The 23,275-nt window shown below is 37.2% G+C and overlaps 1 protein-coding gene across 5 annotated transcripts in view; it reads left to right on the forward strand.

Moving 5' to 3' along the window:
• Window positions 1-2,930: 2,930 nt before the first annotated feature.
• Window positions 2,931-23,275, forward strand: part of tm9sf2 (transmembrane 9 superfamily member 2) — a 41,570-nt gene continuing 21,225 nt past the window's right edge. For 2 of the 5 annotated variants that reach the window (XM_042433985.1, XM_042433988.1), the window contains exons 1-5: window positions 2,933-3,189; window positions 13,217-13,284; window positions 14,049-14,142; window positions 16,522-16,649; window positions 23,030-23,159. In XM_042433985.1, coding sequence (XP_042289919.1) covers window positions 3,004-3,189; window positions 13,217-13,284; window positions 14,049-14,142; window positions 16,522-16,649; window positions 23,030-23,159 — 606 coding nt within the window. In that variant the 5' untranslated portion in view covers window positions 2,933-3,003. Of the gene's footprint in view, window positions 3,190-13,216; window positions 13,285-14,048; window positions 14,143-16,521; window positions 16,650-23,029; window positions 23,160-23,275 lie in introns of those variants that run through there. The other 3 variants (XM_042433984.1, XM_042433986.1, XM_042433987.1) reach the window with 3 other exon arrangements.

Raw genomic sequence — 23,275 nt, forward strand, 5'->3', positions numbered from 1 at the left:
TATCAGACTCAAACTTAAGCTTTATAGCACTTACTCATGTTGTTGTCTCCTGACTAGATCCCTGCTTGTGTTGTATCAGTCTCATATGTACATCGCTTTGGATAAAAGTGTTTGCTAAATGAAATTGTAAATGTAAATTGAAATTTTAAATCTAAACCCCAATAATTATAGAGGTGTCTGTGTAAATTCTAATTTGGGGAAACTATTTTGTGGTATATTAAATTCAAGAATACTGTCCTACCTGATTGAAAGCAACATACTAAATATATCCCAAATTGGCTTTATACGCAAACATAGAACAACAGATCACATATTTACTCTCCATACTCTAATCCAAAATCATGTACACCAAAAAAAATAAAGGAAAAATGTACGCTTGCTTTGTTGATTTCAGGTAAGCTTTTGATTCAATTTGGCACAATGGTCTTTTCTACCAGTTACTTCGAAATGGCATTGGAGGCAAAGTATATGAATTAATTAAATGCAAGTACTCAGAAAATGAGTGTGCTGTAAAAATTGAACAAAAAAGAACAGAATTTTTCAAACAATGCCGTGGGGTCCATCAAGGTTGTAATATATCCCCAACAATTTTCAACATATACATTGACCAATTATCAAAGCTACTGGGGAACTCTACAGCCCCAGGACTGGACCTAGAGGGAAAGGAAGTTAAGTGTCTTTTTTATGCAGATGACCTATTACTGTTATCACAAACAGAACATGCAATGCAAGAACATTTGAACATACTCCATGATTACTGTGAAAATTGGGCAATTAAAATTTTCCAAAGTGTTATTGAGCCAATCCTTTTATATGGAAGTCAAGTTTGGGGCCCATTAATTAAAGAACAATCAAATTGTTGAAACACTTGATAGCGTCAGATTCAGATTCACACCATTACAGAGCATATTTAGAACAGCAAAGCTGTCTGAACCCAGCTAAAAATACCTGGAATGGAACAAATGAGAAAATCATATTCCTGAGTCAAAGTGATGCTATGAAAATAATTCCCAACTCACAAGTAAAACAAATAGACAAAGATAATAAACAGATATTTCAAGCAGTGGAAAACAGAAATACAATCAATAAATACACTAGAATGCTATAATTCACTGGACAGAGAATTTCATTTAGCCCAATATTTAACCCAAAAATACATCCTGTGAAAAGACAAACCTTAACTAGATATAGACTTAGTGATCATAAACTCGCTATAGAAGCTGGTTGCCATAAGAGACAATGGTTAGAAAGAACAAAGACAACTTGTACTCACTGCTGAACAGGAGAAGTTGAGACAGGAATTCATTTTCTCACAAGTTGTCCAAAATACAAAGAAATGAGAGAAGATTTTTTCCTCAAATTCAACCAGAAAATCCCAGGCCTTCTCACCCTCCCAAAAGACAGACTGATTCAAACCCTACCAGGAGAAGACAGCACTACAGTAGAGCTGGCAGGAGAATGTGTTACTGCATGTCACAAAGAAAGATATGTTTCTATGTAAATTACTTCTTTACTTTTCTTTTCTTTTCTCTTTTCTTTTATTTCATATTCTATTGCTTATATGTAACTTTTTGCTTTGGCAACATGTTTGATCCACAACATCATGCCAATAAAGCATATTAAATTGAAATTGAAAATTGAGAGGGAGAGAAACAGAGCAGCTATGGTCAAGCAAGCTAGAGAGTGAATGAAGAGACGTAGCGTTGGTAGCAAGTCTGATTTGGTCTGAATACGGCCTTAATACCAATCAATCATTGTTTGAATGTCACATCCTATCTGAGTATTGTTGTTGACCATGTGACTCCCTTTATGGCCACAATTTACATCCTCTGTTTGCTGCTTGCAGCATGATAACGCACCAGTCACAAAGCAAAAGTCTCAAACTGGTTTCATCAACATGACAATAAGATTAAAGATAAATAGCGAAATAATTGTCCTTTTAACAACTGGCATATGTTTTTTTCATGTAATTATGACACAGAAAATGCATACACAAAAGGAAATACATATACAGTAACAAGTATTGAGTTTGACTTTATTTGTTTGATTGTCTGTTTGTTTTTGTGTTATTGTTTTAAATCTTCCATATATCTCTTGATGAAGGTCATGTAAGTGTATATAAATGACATTTCAATGTGCAGGTTTTCTTTTTCTCTCTCAGTCCACATTCTGGATAATGGTCAAAATAAAATGAATTACTGAGATTATTTCTTGTGCCTAAGGTAATGTGTATTTGCAATAAGTACACTGGCATTATTTTTATTATTATTATTATCATTATTGTTGTTGTTGTTGTTGTTGTTGTTGTTGTTGTTGTCTTAGGAATTTCAATACTGTTGTTCAATTTCAATATTGCAGAAAGCTTACAAATTATGTAAGGACATCAACAACACCAACACTGTCTTGTTTATTTTGGAATTATTATTGTTATTGTTGTTGTTGTTGTTGTTGTTGTTGTTGTTGTCGTTGTTGTTGTTATATTGTAAACGTTTCTGGAAGTTGTGCCTTGTGTAGGCCTAATCCAGACTCTGTCACACTCTCTCTCTAGTGGTAAATGTTTTGTTTTGTTTTACTGACCACGGCGAGATGAGGACAGTTTTTACCTGATAAACTTTATTATTATTATGGAATATTTTTGTATTCACAAATGTAAAATTTATTTCAAATACTAAACTTTCTTCCTGCTCTGACTCGTGAAATTAAAAAGCCATGCTCACAGTGCAAACAGAAACGTATCTGTTACCTATAGTGTTTTATCTAGTCGATGCCTGTTATTGTTTTTTGTAGTCTATCCCCTGGTTTTGCCCAGTTTATCATCTTGTTTATTTGTATATTTCCAATCTGTTGGCGCTTTATGTTGGTACTTAGACTGTATAATATCATACACTTGTCTGTACATGTTCCCATTTCACAAATAAAGTTTATTTGAGAAAAAACACGAAGCAGGACTTCCGGCATGTGACGTGTCTGCCTGCTGCAGGACCGGATGGTAGTGCTGGTCAGATGCAGTTTAAACTACTAAGAGCAGCAACACACTGGGTACATCTGGAGGGAAGACTAGCCGGTGTGAAGATGCTGTGGTGGCTGCTTGGAGCTGCTTTGCTGGCTCGAGCGGCCGGCTTCTACCTCCCCGGTCTCGCTCCCGTCAGCTTCTGTGAGACTGAAAAAGAACAAGTACCAGACTGCAAGGTAAACATTACATGTCACAGTGCAGCTGTACACCTACCAGATGTTATAACAAAATTACAGAATAAGTAAACATAATTCCTTGTGTGAGCTGGTTTCTTATAAGCAGCCCTAATTTGAGCCAGCTAACGTTAGCCAAAAACAAACAGCAAAGCTAACGGGTAATGTGCTAACTAGCTAGCAAGCTAATTGTTTAAATATCTCAAAGTAGCGTTAACTTCGTTTGTCTGAATATAGAATTAACAATAGGTATTGCCACATTGTATCAGGGACTCCAGCTTGTTTAGTTAAAATGTCCAATGAGTTATTCTCTCTCTGGTGCTGATACTGATCCTTAATTGAGACATGTTATTTTAAAAATACATAGTAAAAGCCCCCACAATCCCATTTATTTTTGTAGTTGGTCTGGCTACTTGGAAATGTTTTAGAACCCATTTATAAGGCCGTTGTTGATTTCGACATTTGAAGGTTTAAAAAATCTGATCGATATATAAGCCGACATTATTTTCATCTTTTACAGAAATGCATAACATTATCAACATTTTTCATAATATTCCTTGCGTTGCGAGTGCTGACCAAGAAATGCACCTTGCGAAACTTAATGTTGTTGAAAAATGAACTTGTTTTAATGTCAAAAACGGAACTCCTACTCCTACAACTACAACACTAAACTGGAATTCTCCTTGTTATTGTTCTTATGATCACTGTAAACCAATACAGTGACAGAGTAAACCGCAAGGCATCACATAGAAGTATATGGCTGTGTGTTAACAACTCATTAGTTTTCAATCATTTTAATGACGGCCATGCCTATTTGGAAAAATAGGCATGTCTGCCACGACTACTGTCAAGCTTATTTAAATTATATAAAAAGGAGAAATAATTCATTCAAGTTATGATTTTTAACATGTAAATGAGCACCTTACCATGAAGACACGCAGAAGACGCACAAACGGCGACTCTGTTTTCCTGTAATATTTATGTAAGTTAGTGGTTAGCTCAGCTGTGACGCTTTCATGGTAGTCGATCGTATTACGTTTCCGTTCACTGAAATTTCCCTGTACACGGCTCCCAAAAATGACATGATGACATGATGTCACGCGTCTGATGCGGGTAATAAATAAAGCACCGGTGTTCTGACAGTTTGCACTACCCACCCACTACCCAGGATGAGCTACCAGTAGTCATTCTGTCGGACTAGTGTGATGAACTAAGCCTCTCACTCCTAATGACCTACCCTACCCTACAACATTGTTTAGTAGCTACTCAGGTCAGATATGTGTGAGAAACAGACATACTACTCTAATCATAAGTAGAGTAGCTCATTCTGTCAGGTAGGAAATATCTATCAGAATGGACTACTACCTCTATAAATGTAATTATAAGTAGAGAAGCTTATTCTCTCAGGTAGGAAATATCTGTCAGAATTAACTACTATAAATATGGTCAAAAGTAGAGTAGCCTATAATGAGCACCCAACACAAACAAATTTGTCACTTATTTTTATTATTCGCTATCTCACAGGCACACACATTTTCTCAAGAAAATGCAACCTATTTTTTTTCTTGTTTTATTTTACACAAACATTATATATATATATATACTGAAAAAATACACGACTCCAGACTTAATACACACTGTATATAGTATTATCATACACCTAACATATTAATATTTCTAAATGATCAGTCTTACTTTTAAAATAAAGTGTCTCTACAGTCGGAGGAAGTAAAACTAGCCAATAGGAGCACAGGCACATGTGATTGGCAGCAGAATCAACCAATGGAAGGCTGTAAACTGCTTCTATGGTTCAACCTCAGTTTAGTCTCACTGATGAAATTCCTGCCTGGATTAAAACCATTTAATTTGTTAAATCCAGATAGGTTTAATTGATATGGTTGTCAATTGATACATACATATGTGGTTCTCGAGAAATAATAATCATGGGTAGGGAGTGGTATGCTTATCTCAGACTTTCAGCTATATCCCGACAGCGCTGATGGAGCTTAGGATTCATCCAGAAGGGCTGCTTTATTACAAACAATTGCACCGTATAAACCTGAATCTGTGTGTAACAGCTGATCTGTGTAGATGTGTAGCAGAACATAGAACATTCATTGGGTACATCCCAAATCTCTTATTTGATGTTTCCTTGCTCCTCCATCCTTCCTTAAACTGGAAGCTGTTCTGGTCCGCCATTTTGATGGGCATCCCAAGTCTCTTATTTCTGCTCCGAGGAGCAAGAAGGGATCTCTGAGGAGCGAGGAGCAAGGATACACAAGAGCAGCCTTCACAGAAGTCTGTTACTGGCCAACGTGCCCTCTTATTGGACATCACTTATTGATTGGACACTGCAGCTGATCAGATTGCTCTGATACATCCTAACATCACTGCAGTTTCATACCGAAGCAGAGACAGATTACAGATTATACTCAAGTGTATCACTCCCAAGTTTTATGTTTTATTTGTTTTCTGATTCATCACCTAGTTAAAAATCTGTGTTAATAATCAGTCTGATCAACAAAAGAACCATAAACAACTTTCTTCATTTATTAGAAAGATTTTTCTTTTCATGGTCTGTTATTTCCCCCATTAACTATTATTATGGATAAAATTAAAGTCAAGGAGAGTCTGTCTGTCAGCAAGACATTTCAAACACATTTATATTTCACATCATATATCACATTTATCACATGTGAGACTGAAAAGTCCTGAGCATTGGGTTTAATATGAGATACATAATTTCCATTTTCCCTGAAACATTTAGCCTAAGAAATCATTTCCAGTGTTTAAACAATCTCAGACACTGTAATCATATCCTGAGTTATTAAATAATGAATTCACACTCAGAATATCAATAAAGATTAAAAATAATAGTAATAATATAAAGGCATTCTGCCAGTAGAAATTGTTCCTGTGCCTCTGAGCAGTACACAGTATATTGATGCCTCAGAGGAAAGGACGTCTCATGTCTCTAAAAACATATTTCCTCGTTTCCTCTCTCCTTGCTTGGAAAGGACGCAAGTGAGGGAAATGTGGATGCGATTTAAGAGACTCGATCCAGTGTTAATGAAGTTACCACTGCTGTGCCACGTGCGTAAATGCACACATCCTCTTTCAGTTCAGTTTGGAGACGCACTTATCATTTCAGCTGTGTGATGCTGCAGCCAGCTGTGACACACAGCCAGCTGTTGGCAACAAACAGATCAGTACTGATGTTTCTGCAAAATCCCAGATACATTTAGTGGCCCTTGAACGACATTATAGTAAGACTCGGACATTAAATAACATGTTTCAGACCTGACATTTCAGTAGATTATGTTATAGATGCGAAATACTAGAGAAGTTAAAGAAGCAAAATACATTAAAGTTGGTTTGTGATTGTGGAGAGCTCTGTGTTTGCGCACCTCTGTTAATTAACGACAGGCAATATGAGGCTTTTGTGCTCTCTGCAATTGTCATTATGGACCAATCTGTGTGCTGAAAAGTGGAGAAAAGCCTGAAACACAGGAAACAGTTACGCTCACTCAATCAGATGCAAAACAAGGGTAAATTGCACTCAGTTGCAAAACTTTATGGGGGTATTTGCGCCGTCATATCATTAACACAATATCTGTTTTAAATTGAACCTTGAGACAGGGCAGACAGTAGTTGCAAATGATGTGCAATTCATGGTGCTATCAGCGGCCGCAATCCATTCTTTGTGAATTCACCCCCTAGCTAGCTAGCATTTTTGGCTGAAATGCTATTCTAGCAATGTCTTTGCCGATCATATTATCTCTATCTAAATTGCGCCGCTTTTGCATATCTATAGAGTGCTAGATACTAGCAAAACTAGATGAGAAAATGTAACTTTAGGAACCGTATGAGAGTGATGTCTTCATAGCAAAAAAACTAGCAACTGTATTTAAAGTACTTCAAACTAGCTCCCACCTGCAGCAGCTACAATAGGCTGATTACACACAGATGCTCCAAAATATGTTATTTCCATTCACCCAAACAGCTAATTTACTTGTCATAAACTATTGGAAACACCTGAAAAATAAGAAATATTCAGGGTTTTTTCTTGCTAATTTTAGAGATAACATTTTAATCTAATCTAATTTTACTGGGGCGGCTGTGGCGCAGGAGGTAGAGCGGGTCGCCCACTAATCGGTGGTTTGATTACCGGCTCCTCCAGTCCGCTAGTTGATGTGTCCTTGGGCAAGATACTTAACCCCAAAATTCACCCTGATGGCTGTGCCATCAGTGTGTGATTCTTTTTGATTTATAACGGCAGTTGGCAACCAGTGTATTAGGTGCAATACCGCCACCTTCTGCTCCGGAGTGTGGACCAGAGATTAAACCCTACACATTAATCCTGTCTGTCTAATAAACTCAAAGAAAACTCTACTGCTCCACCCACTTGGCAACTTCATTAAAGTTTTAACGCAGAGCTCCTGAGCTCCATTCTGAACCTCAGCAGTGCATGTGCGTTGCTGAACTGCTGCGTCTCTCACGCTCACGCAGCGTTCACACAGGAAGCGTGTCTGCTGTGGCGCTTCTGCCACTGGCAGCCCTGTCTTTCTACCGCTTTCCCTGTCTATTTCTGCTGAGAACTGTGCGTGTCCCGTGGAGAAAATAGGCGAGACCTCGAATCTCTAAATGACGCGACGCAGGAGCTGTGTGGCTGCTCTAACCTATTACATGGGCGCCGAAATGAAAAGCAAGAGGTTCCGCGACACACACGCGCTGCTCACGCATCCAGTGTGTCCCAGGGGTAAAATAATGGGAAGATCTAAACTAAAAATCTGATGTTAAAGATCAAAGAAAACACTCTACGGATGAGTGTCATTGACGAATCTCTTACTTTGTAAAATGTCCGATGTAACCGGTAATACTGGTGTTGAAACAAGTTTATCAGTCGGTGGGAAAAGTTCCTCACCGTGGCATCCGTAGTGCATATATTAGTATCGGCAATCAGCCACAATGAGTTGGAAATATCGGCATATTGGATATCGGCAAAAAATCCAATATCGTGCATCCCCACTTTTTTTTTTTTAGATCATAATCACATATAAGGAGGAGGTTGATGCTTCCTAGTTTTGTGAAAATGTGGCTTGGGATATGAAACCATAAGCTGTTTTCATTTTTCAAAAAGGATCTTAGCCAGTTTGTTTTAATAGTACCATTAATACACTGTTAATGTGTTAATGTCTCTTAGCCCTCTTTCCTCATATTCTTTAACAGTAATTCCTTTTCTATATAGTGTATTTATCATTTCCAAATATAATTAAAGTTAACCTGGTTTAGAGCTTTTATTGTATTTTTTGGAAGTGACATCAAGTAAGCTGGGTAAATGAATCTTGAATTACATTCAATATTTGTTACAAAAATTTGGCCAAAAATAGAGATGTCTCTTTGTGACCATGAGTTCAGATAAGCTTTACATTTATCTAGATTATTCCAAATATTTAAAGATTATCTGGTGTGTTATTATCCTTTGTAATGTTTGTGCCTAGGTATTTAATGGTTGTTTTAACAGGGAAATTTGAATTGTTGTCAGATGGGAGTTATGAATTGGTAGTAATTCACATTTTTAAGGATTAATTTCAAACCAGATGCCCTAGAAAAAGGTCAGTTGTTTTGAGGAGGAGGTTTTTGGAATTTGGTTACTATTTTTCATGAATATGTCATGTTTCATCTGCCAGCTGATTGCCAGCTGTTTGCCTAATACTGTCAGTTTTTCAAAATATTAATTTTTTATAAGAATGGAGAGCATTTCCGCTGCTGCGATAAAAAGCAAGGGAGAAATGGGACAACTTCGTTTAATTCCTTTATCATTTGTGAATATTTGAGACATACCATGTGGTAATAGAACTGTGCTATCAGTATCCTCATAGTTTAACCTCAAGTAGTTAAACTAGATTTATAAAGTTTCCTCCTAATCCAAATAATTCTAAACAATGAAACATAAACTCGTGTCCAATCGTGTCAAAGGCTTTAAAAAAATATAAAAATAAGATAAAACCCTCATCTTCGGTAACATGATTGTAATCCAGTAAGTCAAACACAAATTGTATAATGTTATGAATTGATCATCCTTTTATAAAACCTAACTGTGTATCTGAGATAATTTGTGTGATACTGGTTTTCAATCTGTTGGCATAAATTAGTTAAAATTTTATAGTCGTTATTGAGCAGGGCTATAGGTCTAAGACTGACGATTAATTTTGGATCTTTGCCAGGTTTGAGGATGAGAGTGATGATCCCTTGTTCCATTGTAGTTGGAAGTGTGTGGGTTTCAGATATTTCTTTTAACATATGGAAAATAAGGTCTTAAAGATACTCCCAAAATGCCTATAGAAATTAGTTTTTAGATCATCTGAACCTGGAGATTTGTCTAAGGATAAGCATTGCATGACTTTTTCCACTTCATCCATATTGATGTCTGCATCACATACACTTTTGAAACTCTCATCCACTTGGGGATCTATTCCTTAATGTGCTCAAAGAAAGCATCAGCATCTATGCATGAATAAGAGGAAGAGTACAGTTTCTTGTAAAATTGGAAGATTTCCTGAGAAATCCTGTCACGGTCAGTACATTCTTGATTATTGATTAGCAGCGCCTTTACAACATTCCGCTCTTGTCTCTTTCTCTCCAATCTACAAAAGTAAGCTGAACTCCTTTAACCCTCCTCTATCCTCTTCACCCTTGATCTCTTATATGCTCCTTTGGCTTTAGTAATATAAATTTAATGAAGATTAATTACAGATACAGTTTATTTCTTTAACAATTTCCATTTCTTTTTTCTTATTAGCCCTGCTTAATAATTTGCCATATGATATGGAAATCTGATGTACCTTACATTTTAAATATTCCTATTTATCAATTCAATTCAATTTCAATTTAGTTTTATTTATACAGTGCCAAATCACAACAAGCGTCATCTCAGGGCACTTTTCACGTAGAGAAGGTCTAGACCATACTCTTTAATTTTAATTTAATTTAATTTACAGGTACCCAACAATTCCCCCATTTATCTCTATAAGTTGTCAAATTTGAACCTTCAGTTATATCATTGATTGTTTTTACAATTTTGAAATTACAATTTTCAAAAGGGTTCAAAGGGCAGTGATCTGTTAGAGGTGCTATAGAAATTGTATAATGTGATTCCAGTCTAGGTCTATTTTCTGACCACAAATCTATTCTGGTTTTGATTGAACCATCGGGTTCTATCAAGACATTCATCCATCACCATATTAAAATCACATCTAAATATAAAGTCCTCCGTAGGATACCTCAGACATAGATCCTACACAGCCTTTGTAATTTCTGTAATCATAATTTTGTTTTGGTCAAGGCTGTTATATCCATATATATTTCCTAGGATCAGAAAGTTGTCATTTATTTCAAAGACACACATTATCCAATGGCCAAAAGTATTCCTTTTAGTGGCCAAAAACACCAGACTTCTTGTGGACCACTAACCGGACATTTTTTGCCGTCATGTTGGGCATTTTAGAACTGTTAAATGAGGCATTTTTACCGAACATTTTGACTGTCATGTCGGATATTTTAGTGCCATTAAATGCAGCATTTTTACTGGACATTTTGACCATCATGTCGGGCATTTTAGTGAAATTTTAGTCTGTCTCATTTTTAATGAAACACACTAGAATAATGGGTGCTTTCCATTCTGCTAATTTCTGCTTCCTCCTGTCCTCACTCCCCTGTACTTTGGCCATGACCGGGAAACCAATCTCCCTCTGCCATCATTGAGGATGTTCCAATCCCTTAAATGCACCTCAGCGGAGACGAGGAGAGAGGAGGCTCAAGGAACCACAAGTCCTCTGTGGAAGTTTTTTACCGGATGGCAACACTCCTTTGATTGAATGTGTTTATTGATTGGTCAGCTGATCTGATGGGACAGTAAACAGTCGGGCTGTTGTGGACACAGCTTTAATGTGGTAATATTAATATATGTGATTGTAATACAGCAGATCAGGAAAACTACCTGTGGAACAGGAATGATATGGCACCGACAGCAAAAATGCAGTCATAAAATAAAAATGTGTATAGATTCTGAATCATGAATTCATAAAAACAACAGTTTAAACTCTTAGTAATAATTACTACATGAATTTTAAGTTTCATGTAGAAAGTTTAAACTTGCATGAATTTTATTTAAATATTACTTTTTAAATTGTCAATCATTTCTACACATTTATAGCTAGTTTCCGATTCATTTGAATCTTTGTTGTCAGTTATCATGAAAGCGTCCAAATGATCATATGACAGTCTGCTCATCAAACCGTGCTCTGTGAACATCAGCGTGGAAAGAAGTTCTGATACATTCGGAAAAGTGTCAGATGGCCAGTTACTGGGTGCTGGTTGGATGAATAAAGTATTTTGAATTGAATTGAACTGAATGCTGCCATGGACAACTGCTCCAAACATGGTTGTAAGATACAAATTCAGATGTGCACATTTGACTTTTTCCAAAAAAAAAAACCCCTTCTAATACTGCATGATTTTGTTTTCCTCCGTGCCTGCATGGTGCAGGACTTGAATTTATGTGTGATATAAAACACGTCAGAGATCCAGTGAGCATGTATAGTGCCTAGAAAAAGCATTTACCTCTTTGACTCTTTCAAGATGTATTTATTTTATTTTCAAGTAATTGAGTCACTTGTATGCAGGATTTTTCAACAGCAAAAGGAAAAATACTTTTAAGGGTAATTTCACTCAAATTACAAAACAGAACCATATTTAAGCTATGTTGTATCCAGAACATTGGGCCTCATTCACAAACAGTGCGTACGCACAAATTTGTGCTTAAACCGTGCATCCAAACATTTTAAGTACAAATCCAGGATTCATCAATATGTTCTTACCTGACTTTGTTCTTAATCTGCGAACAAATTTAGAACTGCCTTCAACCATGCGTATGTACAAATCATAAACATCCCAAGGTCTTAAAAGATGATATAGTCAATATTTATTCAATGGAAACAGTATATAAAAACCACAATTATTTAAAAAAAAATAATTATTAATTATTTAAAAAAAATAATTGTGCACAGAGAAGCAGAATAACAACAATAATAGTAATGACTAGCAACAACAAACAGCCGCAATAGCCAGAGAACCAATAGGACTGCAAAGTTTTGGGCCAGATCCCAGGGTTTTCTGCAAGATGAGAAAGCACAAAAAACTCTGGGGAAGAAGCTAAGTTAGTAACAAGACTTAATGATAAATGAATGCATGCGGATGGGGAGGAGGAGGAGAAGAGAGGAGCTCAGTGCATCATGGGAAGTCCCCCGGCAGTCTAGACCTATAGCAGCATAACTAGGGGCTGATCCAAGGCGAGCCTGGTCGGCCCTAACTATAAGCTTTATCAAAAAGGAAACTTTTAAGGCTACTCTTAAACATAGAGAGGGTGTCTGCCCCCCGGACCGAATCTGGAAGATGGTTCCACAGGAGAGGAGCTTGATAGCTGAAGGCTCTTCCTCCCATTCTACTTTTAAAGACTGTAGGAACCACAAGTAAGCCTGCATTCTGGGAGTGCAGTGTTCTAGTGGAGTAATAGGGTATTATGAGCTCTTTAAGATAAGATGTTGCCAGACCATTAAGAGCTTTTTAGTTGAGTAGAAGGATTTTAAATTCAATTCTGACAGTTTAGTAGTAGCACAGGGAGGGGTGCTCTACTTTCGCTACATCACGGCCTGTTGTGGACAGAGACGAAACACGATGTGCACCTGGTGCAGCAGTAGAGATTTCTTAAGATCAATTCCACAGATCAACACATTCACCAACTTTTTATTTTGTTATGGACGTAGTGGTGCAACAGGTATGCAGACTGTATTCACAATTGGGCTCCAAAGGGTTGTGCCAATGACGTTTAAAATGACATGTAAAAAAAAGCAACCGATCACTAATAGTATCCAACCACATTAAAATTGTGATCGATTTTAGCAGAAAAAGACTGATTGGAACATTCCTGCTGTCTTCCTAATACATATCTGTCTGCTTTGTTTTGCTCTAGTCAATCATTGAGCTGTTTGTGAACAGGCTGGATTCAGTGGAATCTGTTCTACCTTATGAATACACTGCGTAAGTAACACTGTGGTGTTTCTTTGTTGGATTTTTTTCATTTTATCCCCCTTTGTCTCATTGCTTTAATCTGCACAACCTTTTTCTCTGCTTCTTATTTTTGTTCAAAAGCATTCAAGGATTGTTATTATTGCAGTTTAAAGCTGATGTTGATTTTTATAAACATTCAGCCATTCCATTAAATGCAAAAACTATAACACCACACCACAGTGTTTTCCATCAACCAAAAATAGGAAGATTTTCTTAATCTGTGGAAATTTTAATTTTGAATATATATATATATATATATATATATATATCATGGCATCAGTGGTATCATTACCACTTTAATATAAATTAGTTATAATAAATTATGGTTATGAAAATTATTATCTTTAGTAGGAAAATTCCTACTTATCATACTCAAGTGGCAAAATGATTATTGTAATTAGTATTATTCAATGACAGTTGTTGGAAAGGACCTGCTGTGACATCGGAACATCAGAACTGAAATTATCAACATGATTAAACAATGCAGCAGCAGTTGTCTTATTCCATCCAGTGTTAAATTAAAGTGCACTGATTAGGTTGACTGGATGTGCACTTGTAGGTTTGCCACCCTCTGTGGACAAGTGGTTCAGAAAGGATCTTCAACCGTGCTCTAATGTAAGCAGAGAGTCTCTGCTTCTCATCTGATTTCTCTCCATCATCTGGAACATACACATGCTATCTCTCTAACTGGTGTGTCACTGAACACTTTGAACTGTCTCCTCCTTTTTGTGCAGGTTTGACTTTTGCTCAGAGAAAACAATGAAACGTCCATCAGAGAATCTTGGCCAGGTTCTTTTTGGGGAGAGGATCGAACCGTCACCATACAAGGTAACATATACAGAAAATTGATGTCATGCTGACATAATGGTTGACCAGTCAAACAAAAGTATACTTATCTCTCTATATAAAGCAAGGAATTTCTGTCTGTATGTATATATGTATGTCTGTATGTATGTATGTATGTATGTGAGTTTGTCCTTCGCATATCTTGAGAACTGTTCACCAGATCTACTTCATACCTGGCAGGCGGATTGCTGGGGGAACGAGGAAGTGCAGTGTCGATGTGTGAAGTTGTTTGGATGAGCGGTTCTTGAGAAATATATAAAAAAATACCTCATAAATAACGTTGATTTGCTTCTTCTGCCCGTGGAGTCAACAAACAGAAATACAGAGAGCACTCTGCCATTGCAACCCACGTTGTTGTCAGAGATGGGATTACACCTGTAGTGATGAGAACTACCATAGAGAATGAATTGAAAAAGTTTAGAGAGTCAGGCTCTATTCCCATTCCTCACTTTACATACATACTTATGTATGTTCAAAATAAATGGTAAATGGACTGTACTTGTATAGCGCCTTTCTAGTCTTCCGACCACTCAAAGCACTTTTATACTATGAATCACATTCACCCATTCACACACATTGATGCGCTGAATGGTACAGGGGCTACCATGCAAGGTCCCAACCTGCCCGTCAGAGGAAATCTAATCATTCACACACATTCACACACTGATGGCACAGCCATCAGGAACAATTCAGGGTTAGGTTTCTTGCCCAAGGACACATCGACATGCTTATATTAATAATATATCAATCAAATATATTATATTTAAATATTTTTAAAAAGGTTTATACAGCATAATATCACATATGACAAATCCAATAGACCCAGCATAAAAACGCTTTTAAAGTTGTTTATGAGCCACAATTTTAGTATGTAATATCATTTTATGGGTTGTAAATTTAATTAATTGTCGGGGTTTTTTGTAAAGATGACAGATAGGTTTGATAATATCAATTTAAAATCAGTGTGGACAATTATTAATAGCTAACTGAATTAATGAATAGATACTAAATAATCTAACTTGGTTTTCATAAAAGAGAAAAGAACACCCAGACATTGGGGTAATTTTGTTTATTTGCAAAATACAAAAATTTCAGTTTTGTCAAAGTGGAAAAAGCTTTCCACAACCTTCAGCTGTTTTATGCACTCAGTGTATATTGTAGTGTTCACACATGTAAAAGTACACATTTCAAGAAAAAAAAAAGAAAGAAAGGAAAATAATCAAACTGTGGTTTAGAATAGAGTTGTTGTTGTTGTTCTTCTTCTTCTTTCTTCTTATTCCTCTTCTTTCTTCTTCTTCTTCTTTCTTCTTCTTCACATTGCAAAGTTAAGAATACTGATGACACTTGGGATGAAGAACTTCTTAAATACATTTTTTAGGCACTCTATAGCGCCTCCCGGAGCTCAAAGACATAAACTGGCTGAATAGAGAAAGATTTGCCAACTAATGTACTGGCTATTAGGACAATCCTGGAAAGCTTATTCTTAGATCTACAATTTAATATGGAATTTGAAAAATTCCCATCAGGATAGTGGCATTTCAGCAAAAAGAGATGAATATTTTAGGAGGGAAGAGGGAGAGGAGGACAACGATGACAGAAACTGGCAGATCAATTGTGCAGATCAATTATTGAATGAATTTGTGTGTGTGTGTTATTTTAGCTTTATTTTCTTATTTTCTAATTCACAAATTATCACTCATTTTAAGATTTCTAAGATTTTCTAAGATGTCATTTCTAAGACCATCTTCAGTTACGATGCTTCTAGGAAACACCTCTTTAAGTTTAAGAAGGTTTGTACAATGGATTGGCTGATCATCTTAGATGCTTTTGTGAAACGAGGCCCTGATATTGATCTTCATATTTGAGTCTGGGATTTAAGTCAAAGAAGAGGGTTCCCAAATATGTTTAGGGCCATATTCAGACCAAATCAGGCAGTGCGGCAAAAATGCCAGTCCTCCCATTCATTTGAATGAGGGTAGTGCATTTCGGCTGTGGGTATTTTGGCAGTAGTGGGACCGCACCAGCCTGCAGCCAGAAAGTTGAGCCAGAGTCAACTTTTGGAGAAAATTTTGACTATAGCATTAGGGTTCCTTTAAGGGGATGATGTGTTTCATTGCACCCCTGTCACGCATCATAACAAGGGGACTAATGGTTAGCCTAAGGTTTAATATATTTTTTATGGGCAAGATAAAGGTTTAAATTTGACATGATTTTTTCAATGTCAAATTGACATTCATTGTTTTGTTGTCATATTTTTACAGTGGAGAATGACACATTGTTGTTATCAGTGATAGAAAACAAACAAAACCCAGTTGTGACAGTGCAAAAGCACACACATGCTGACTGTGTCCTGTTTGTCAGTTTGACTTTAAGAAACCAGCAGTGTGTCAGAGGGTGTGTACCAGAACCTATGACACCAACAACCCATCAGACAAAGCCAAACTGGACTTCCTCAAGAAAGGCATGTTACTCAACTACCAGCATCACTGGTATGTATGATTCACTGACATACATATAGGCTTGCACACACCGAAACACAAGAGTGATGATTGGGTACACACACGACTGAAAGTTTGCACTAGAGGCCCAGATGCACTGAAAGCGTCTGACATGCGTGTTTTGAAGTACACCTATTGTTTTTAATGCCAAAACACACACCAAAAGTGTTATGAGGCACGTCAAATTGTCAAATGGGGACCCAGCGACCAAAGCTGTTTTCTCTGCAGCCGAAAAAGAAAGAGATAGCGCAAGCCAGCTGAGCACGAGAGAGAGAGAGAGACAGTGCAGTGGTGGTCGAGCAAGGAGAGTGAGTGGTAATGAGAACAAAGCCTCTGAATGAGAGAAATAAAACGTTATATTCTGATTATTTCACAGCAGTCACGTTTTACAGCACAAAGCAACCATCAAACAGTCAACAGATGATTTACTGTGTACACAGATGCTCTTAGTTTCAGTTTAATTTTCCTCTTCTGCATTTCTCTTTTTCATTCATTCATTACATCCACCTAATGCAGTGGTTAATACAAAGAACAAAATGAAAAATATGTGTTGGTTTCTGTGATGTTGGCATCTCAAATCTGTTGCTTGCAGTGCGCCATAGGAGTATATTGCTTTTAGTGCGTTTGGGCCTTAAAGCTGCTGTTAGCTGTTATTTTGTTACCTTAAGATTCTGACAGTGTTGTACTGATTTCCTTCGTAAACTGGAGGGATCTATGAATGGATCCTAGGGGGGGGAGGAAACAGGACAATTAAGCAGTACATATAAATGTATTTCTGCCTGCAGGTTGAATCATCATCACTTGCCCTTTTTCATGTGCATTCAAACTCATTTCACAGTTCCATGTCAAGTCCTCTGATGCATGACATGACTGCATAAAGTTATTTTTCTTCTGCTCAGAACAGTGTCAGCACTACAGGCAACCCAGTCTTACATCCAAATGTGTAATAGCTACATTGGTCCACACCGCTAAATCTTTGTTCAGTGAATGTATATGTGGTTTAGTTTGTCAGTTATTACAGAGATTTTTTCAGGCTTTCTATTGTTGCTGTGGTGGTTGCTATGGACGCTGCTATCGCTGAAACCACGTAGTTACATGTTATTAGAATCACTGACTACGTTTACATGCACAAAAAATTCCGGGTTTTGCCCTTATTCCAAAAAAGACAGTATTCCTTCTAACCTGTTTACATGCCTAATGAAAATGACTATTCCACTAATATTCCCGTTTACATGCAGAGGGTTTTCAGGGTTTCGCTCTGCTCCAGTGGGAACAGGAATCATATCCCTGCAGGCAGTGAAGTAAACCAGTGAGGTGAAAAACATTAGTGAGCTGCTGCCTGATATTTATGAGTGATGTTGATATTACTGATATTATAAATTTATAGTTACAGGGACATCCAGTACCTAAGTTGTCCCATGATGTTTGCTACACTGCTGAATGTTTTTGGTGCATCACACCAAGTTGTCACTTTCAGTCCATGGCTGCATGTCAGGATAATACCAATCCCCTCCGTCCCTGTCATGGGGAAGGCGCACTCTGTTTTTCCAGCCTGCCCTGAACACCTCTCCACTCTCCTCTCATTCCTCTCCTCTGTCTGCCTTCCTGCTCCAGCATGTGCCATTTTGCTTGCGCAGGGGTAAACAAATAAGATGGCCGTGTGTCGCAAACTGCAGTTATTTGTTATTTTATGGAACTATTTGATGATGTCCTTTCAATAAAAAACATAGATTTTAAAGTGCCCCAGGGATGAATTGAATTTGAAATTTAGAATTTGAAGCTTTGTGATTGGTTGACTGGAGGACCCGTCGCCCAAAGTATTTTCCTCACTGTCACCATGTGAAAGTTTTCTTTTAATGATATCTTTAATATTTCTAAACACAAAAACACACGGAAGTGTCCTTGATAACTCAACAATAGGATAGGTTAATGTTAAGGCCATCAGTTTTAATTAGTTCTCCTTTGATTCTGAGAAAAAAGTTTGTTTTTTGTTTTTTTTATCAGTTTTTGATAGTCATAGGCTAACGGAAGAGCATTGTGTTGTGGGTGGTCTTGGCATGTTCAACTATTGTTTTGGGTTATCTGCCGTTGGTGGGCTACATCCCATTTCAAATTGCCACCAGTCGGCCACAACCAAATTCAAACACCACTCTTTCTGTTAAGAAAAGGCATTTTGCAGCCTGTGACTGTAAAATGTGAAGTTGCTCATAGGGCTGCTTGATTATGGCATAAATCATAATCATGATTATTTTGGTCAATATTGAGATTGCAGTTATTTAACACGATTACTCATTGACTTTGGAAACATCATGCATTTATTGAACTTTTAAAAAAAAAAACAACTTTTTAACAGTGGATTTCCTTGAACTTTAAATATAAATCAACTGAAAAACAAAAATTAAATGTTAAAAAAGGATAAATAAATTATATAAAAATAATAAATACAAATACATTAGACCAACATAATTGAGTTCATATTATTGTAGTGATTGTTGAGATGCATGTTGTGTGGAGAGTGTTCAATACTAAAATGATCATTTGTCATGGTATTTTGAGAAACAAGAGGTTTGACAGAAATCATTGACTTGTATTATCATGTATTGCTGTAATTGGAGTATGGGATTAGAGAAACCTGCTTTCCACAGGTAGATTTTACTCCCTGGAGAACACTGATTTCTCTGCCATGTATACATGTAACCAGGTTTCTAATCAGCTTTTTACAAGTAAGCATTTGCATATAACAGACTGAAGACAGAAAAAGCGTGGCTCTGAGTGGCTGGGTGAAAGGAGAGATCATTACACGGAGCAAAACATCCTCATATCTGAAATAATAGCATCCAAAGTCTGACTGAAACTAAACAAAGTAGCCTGTAAATTTCTCAATAAGTCGGTTTCCACCGCTGAACATTTGACTGTTTGTTAAATTCAGACACATTCACGCTGTGTGGAAGAGCTCGGCTCTTGTCTGTCTCTCACTGCGCTCCGACGCACGATGCGCTGGATTTACAACACAAGACAAAACAAGAGTGTATTTGCAAATGGAATGCAGCACAATGATCATTTTAGCTCAATCATCTTGTTTTCATAATCGTTTGAAGCCAAAATTGTAATTGAAAATTCAATTAATTGAGCAGCCCTACACGTCAGGCCTTCCTTCAAGCCAGTAGTAATGCCCTAGATTGTCAGCAGTATTAGCAGTAATCTCTGAGGTGACTCGTTTTAGTCACTATTTCCACTAAAAAAGAAAAAACAGACAAACAAAAGCTTCATTTTATATATGGGCCTTCAAAGTGCTCTCTGAAACTAGGCCTGGAATGGCTTGTTCCCATGAAAATTAAAACTTTGTCATAGAACTAAACCATATATGTTGTTGGAAATGTCTCAACTTGGAGAATATAATGTCAGTATGAAGATTCTATGTGGCTCCTGGTTTGAATGTTTGAAGGCTTATACTTTAGTTAAAGACATGGAACCAACTGTTATAGAGAGCTCTTAACCTCAGCTATTTTGTATAGTAGTATAGTCAAGAACTGGGGTCACTGTCAAATATGGATAAAATATGGTTAAAATTAATTTTCACCCATTTAACAATTATATATTTAAAATCTGACTACACAAATGTGTTTAACATCCCCTTGAACTCTTAAGTGTACTCTCAGTTCAGTATTTACAACATCGAATTCTAGGAAAAACACTAATATTTTTTTAAAAACTACAATTCCCTAGAGCTGCACCATGAATCTTGATACAAATCAGCACCACAGTTGTAATTCTTCCAGGTTTGCAAAGTAGAGTTGTAAATAGGGTTGTAAATAGATACAGACATGGCCAAAAATATTGGCCACTTTTTTTAAAAAAAGGGTGGAAGGGTACCAATATTTTTTGGGGTATTAAGTTAACTTATTATTATTTCATTATTATTATTATATTATTTAATATAATAAAACAAATGAAAATGGCATGGCCAATAATATTGGAACTCTTAACTTAATATTTTGTAGCACAGCCTTCTTGAGCAAACTGCTGCAGTTCTCTCAGGTTTGATGGCTGCCATCTCCCAACTGCATGTTTCAGGCTCTTTCCACAAATGTTCAATGGGATTCAGATCAGGACACATAGCAGGCCACTTCAGAACGGCCCAACATTTTCTTCTCATCCGCTCTTGGGTGCTTTTTGATGCATGTTTGGGGTCATTATCCTGCTGGAAGACCCATGACCTGCGACTAAGACACAGCTTTCTGACACTGCCCTGCACAGATTCAAGGCACCAAAGCAACCCCAAAACATCACTGAGCCTCCTCCATGTTTCACGGTAGGCATAGTGTTCTTTTCGTTGAAGGCTTAATTTTTTCTTCTGTAAACATAGTGTTGGTGTGATTTACCAAAAAGCTTTGGTGCATTATTTTAATAAAATGCAAGGGTACCAATAATTTCGGTCACGTCTGTATATCTGCTAAATATATCAAATATCTAGTACAACCGAACTAGTAATTACATTGCATTTAGATGATCTATGTTAAGAAAAAGTAAAGATGTTGGTTTATTTCAGATAGTTTAGCCAAAACAGGAGGCGAACGCCCCAAGTCCGCCCACAACACAGTGCCCTTCCGTGAGCCATGTAATCCAACTAATTACAAATAAATAGCGGATATAATAGTAAATTAAAATTTTGTAGTGTAACCCAAAGCGGACTGTCTTTGTCCTTATAGTAATGGTTGATGAGACTCATGGGTAATGTAGATCAAAAAATCAATCAATCAATCAAAAACTGACAAAAAAAACTTTATTTCACAGAATCGAAGGGGAAATAATTAAAACTGATGACCATACCATTAACCAATGGCCATAACATTAACTTATCATATTGTTGAGTTACCAAGGACACTTCTATGTTTTTGCGTTGAGAAATGTTAAAGATATCATTGAAAGAAAACCTTAACATAGTGACAGTGAGGGGGGGTCCTCCAGTCAGCCAATCTCAAAGCTTCAAATTCTGATTTCAAATTCAATTCATCCCTGGGTCGCTCGAAAATCAAGTTTATTTTATTGAAAGATTATCAAACAGTTACATAAAATAACAAATAATATAACAGCCCAGATAACTACACAACGCAAAGACAATGATTCAAACATGAAACTATGAGAGAGAGAGAGAGAGAGAGAGAGAGGGAGAGAGAGAGAGAGAGAGAGAGGGAGAGAGAGAGAGAGAGAGAGAGAGAGAGAGAGAGAGAGGAGAGGAGAGAGAGAGAGAGAGAGAGAGAGAGAGAGGAGAGAGAGAGAGAGAGAGAGAGAGAGAGAGAGAGAGAGAGAGAGAGAGAGAGAGAGAGAGAGAGAGAGAGAGAGACAGTGTGGTCAAGCGAGCTAGAGAGTAAATGAAGAGAGGGAGCGGTGGTAGCGAGAAAGTCAGTCAGATCAACAAAACATTATTTTCTGATTGTTTCACAACAATCATGTTCTAGAGCAAACACACTCACACCCCCACACACCTCCTCTTAATCCTGCAGCGGTGTACTGCAACACCTGATTTGGTCTGAATACGGATACAGGCATGCAGCACACTCTCTTGCACACCTGGAATGACAGGCACACAGAGAGGGCTGGTAAAAACGGATATGTTTTGACGGTCCACTGGCCCAAAAATGTATTTTTTGACAGCCCACTGGGATGTGTCCCAGTCTGCCCAACGGCCAGTACATATTGGCCGTAACCTACTGTTGCGGCTGTAAAATGGTGGATAAATTGTTTTGAGGGTCACATAACCGCTGTAAAATGGTGGATAAATTGTTTTGAGGGTCACATAACCCCTGTGAAATGACTCCTTTCATTATCAGAATTTGATCCATTCCATCTGATAACATTTGGAAAGTCTAGAAGAGCCGCACGAGTAATGGCCAAACGGCCAGTGCAGGAATGTCACCCCGGACATGAGATTTAAAAACTCCATATACTGTGAACAGAGAGATTTATCTGGTGGCGATAGGCTTAATGTAACAGATATTCATTTTAGCTGTATATGTTTTAGGATTCAGTGTTCTTTGTTTTTAACTGTTTGCTGCAAAATGAATTGCCCCAGTGTGGATAATAAAGATTTCTCTGTTCAACTCTAATCTGTGTTAACTTTACTCTGCGCCAATTTTGACTCTGTGTGACATGTGAAATGTGACACGGGGTAGAAGAGATATATGATTACTGACCAACTACATGTAATTTGGGGTTTTAGAGTTGTTATTTTGACTATTTTGACTATTTTAGTGCAACATTTGTGACCTCATCTTTAAGTATTGTGTGGACCAAACTGTGAGTTTAATATGAAGTATGTATATTTGTGAACGTCACAGGCTTTTGTGTTGTGTTTGTGTGTGTATGTGTAGGATTGTGGATAACATGCCGGTCACCTGGTGTTATGATGTTGAAGATGGACAAAAGTTCTGTAATCCTGGTTTCCCTATTGGATGTTACGTCACAGAAGCAGGACGTGCCAAAGATGCCTGTGTGGTCAATGTGAGGGTGTCACACCGACTCAAACAGAAAAAGTTTACCAGCACAAAATTATTTCTCAGTGATAGTTGCTATAGATGCTCCACATTCAATTGGCATTCTTCCTCACTTTCTTTATA

This window comes from Thunnus maccoyii, chromosome 14 (assembly GCF_910596095.1).
Source record: "Thunnus maccoyii chromosome 14, fThuMac1.1, whole genome shotgun sequence".
NCBI lineage: Eukaryota > Metazoa > Chordata > Actinopteri > Scombriformes > Scombridae > Thunnus > Thunnus maccoyii.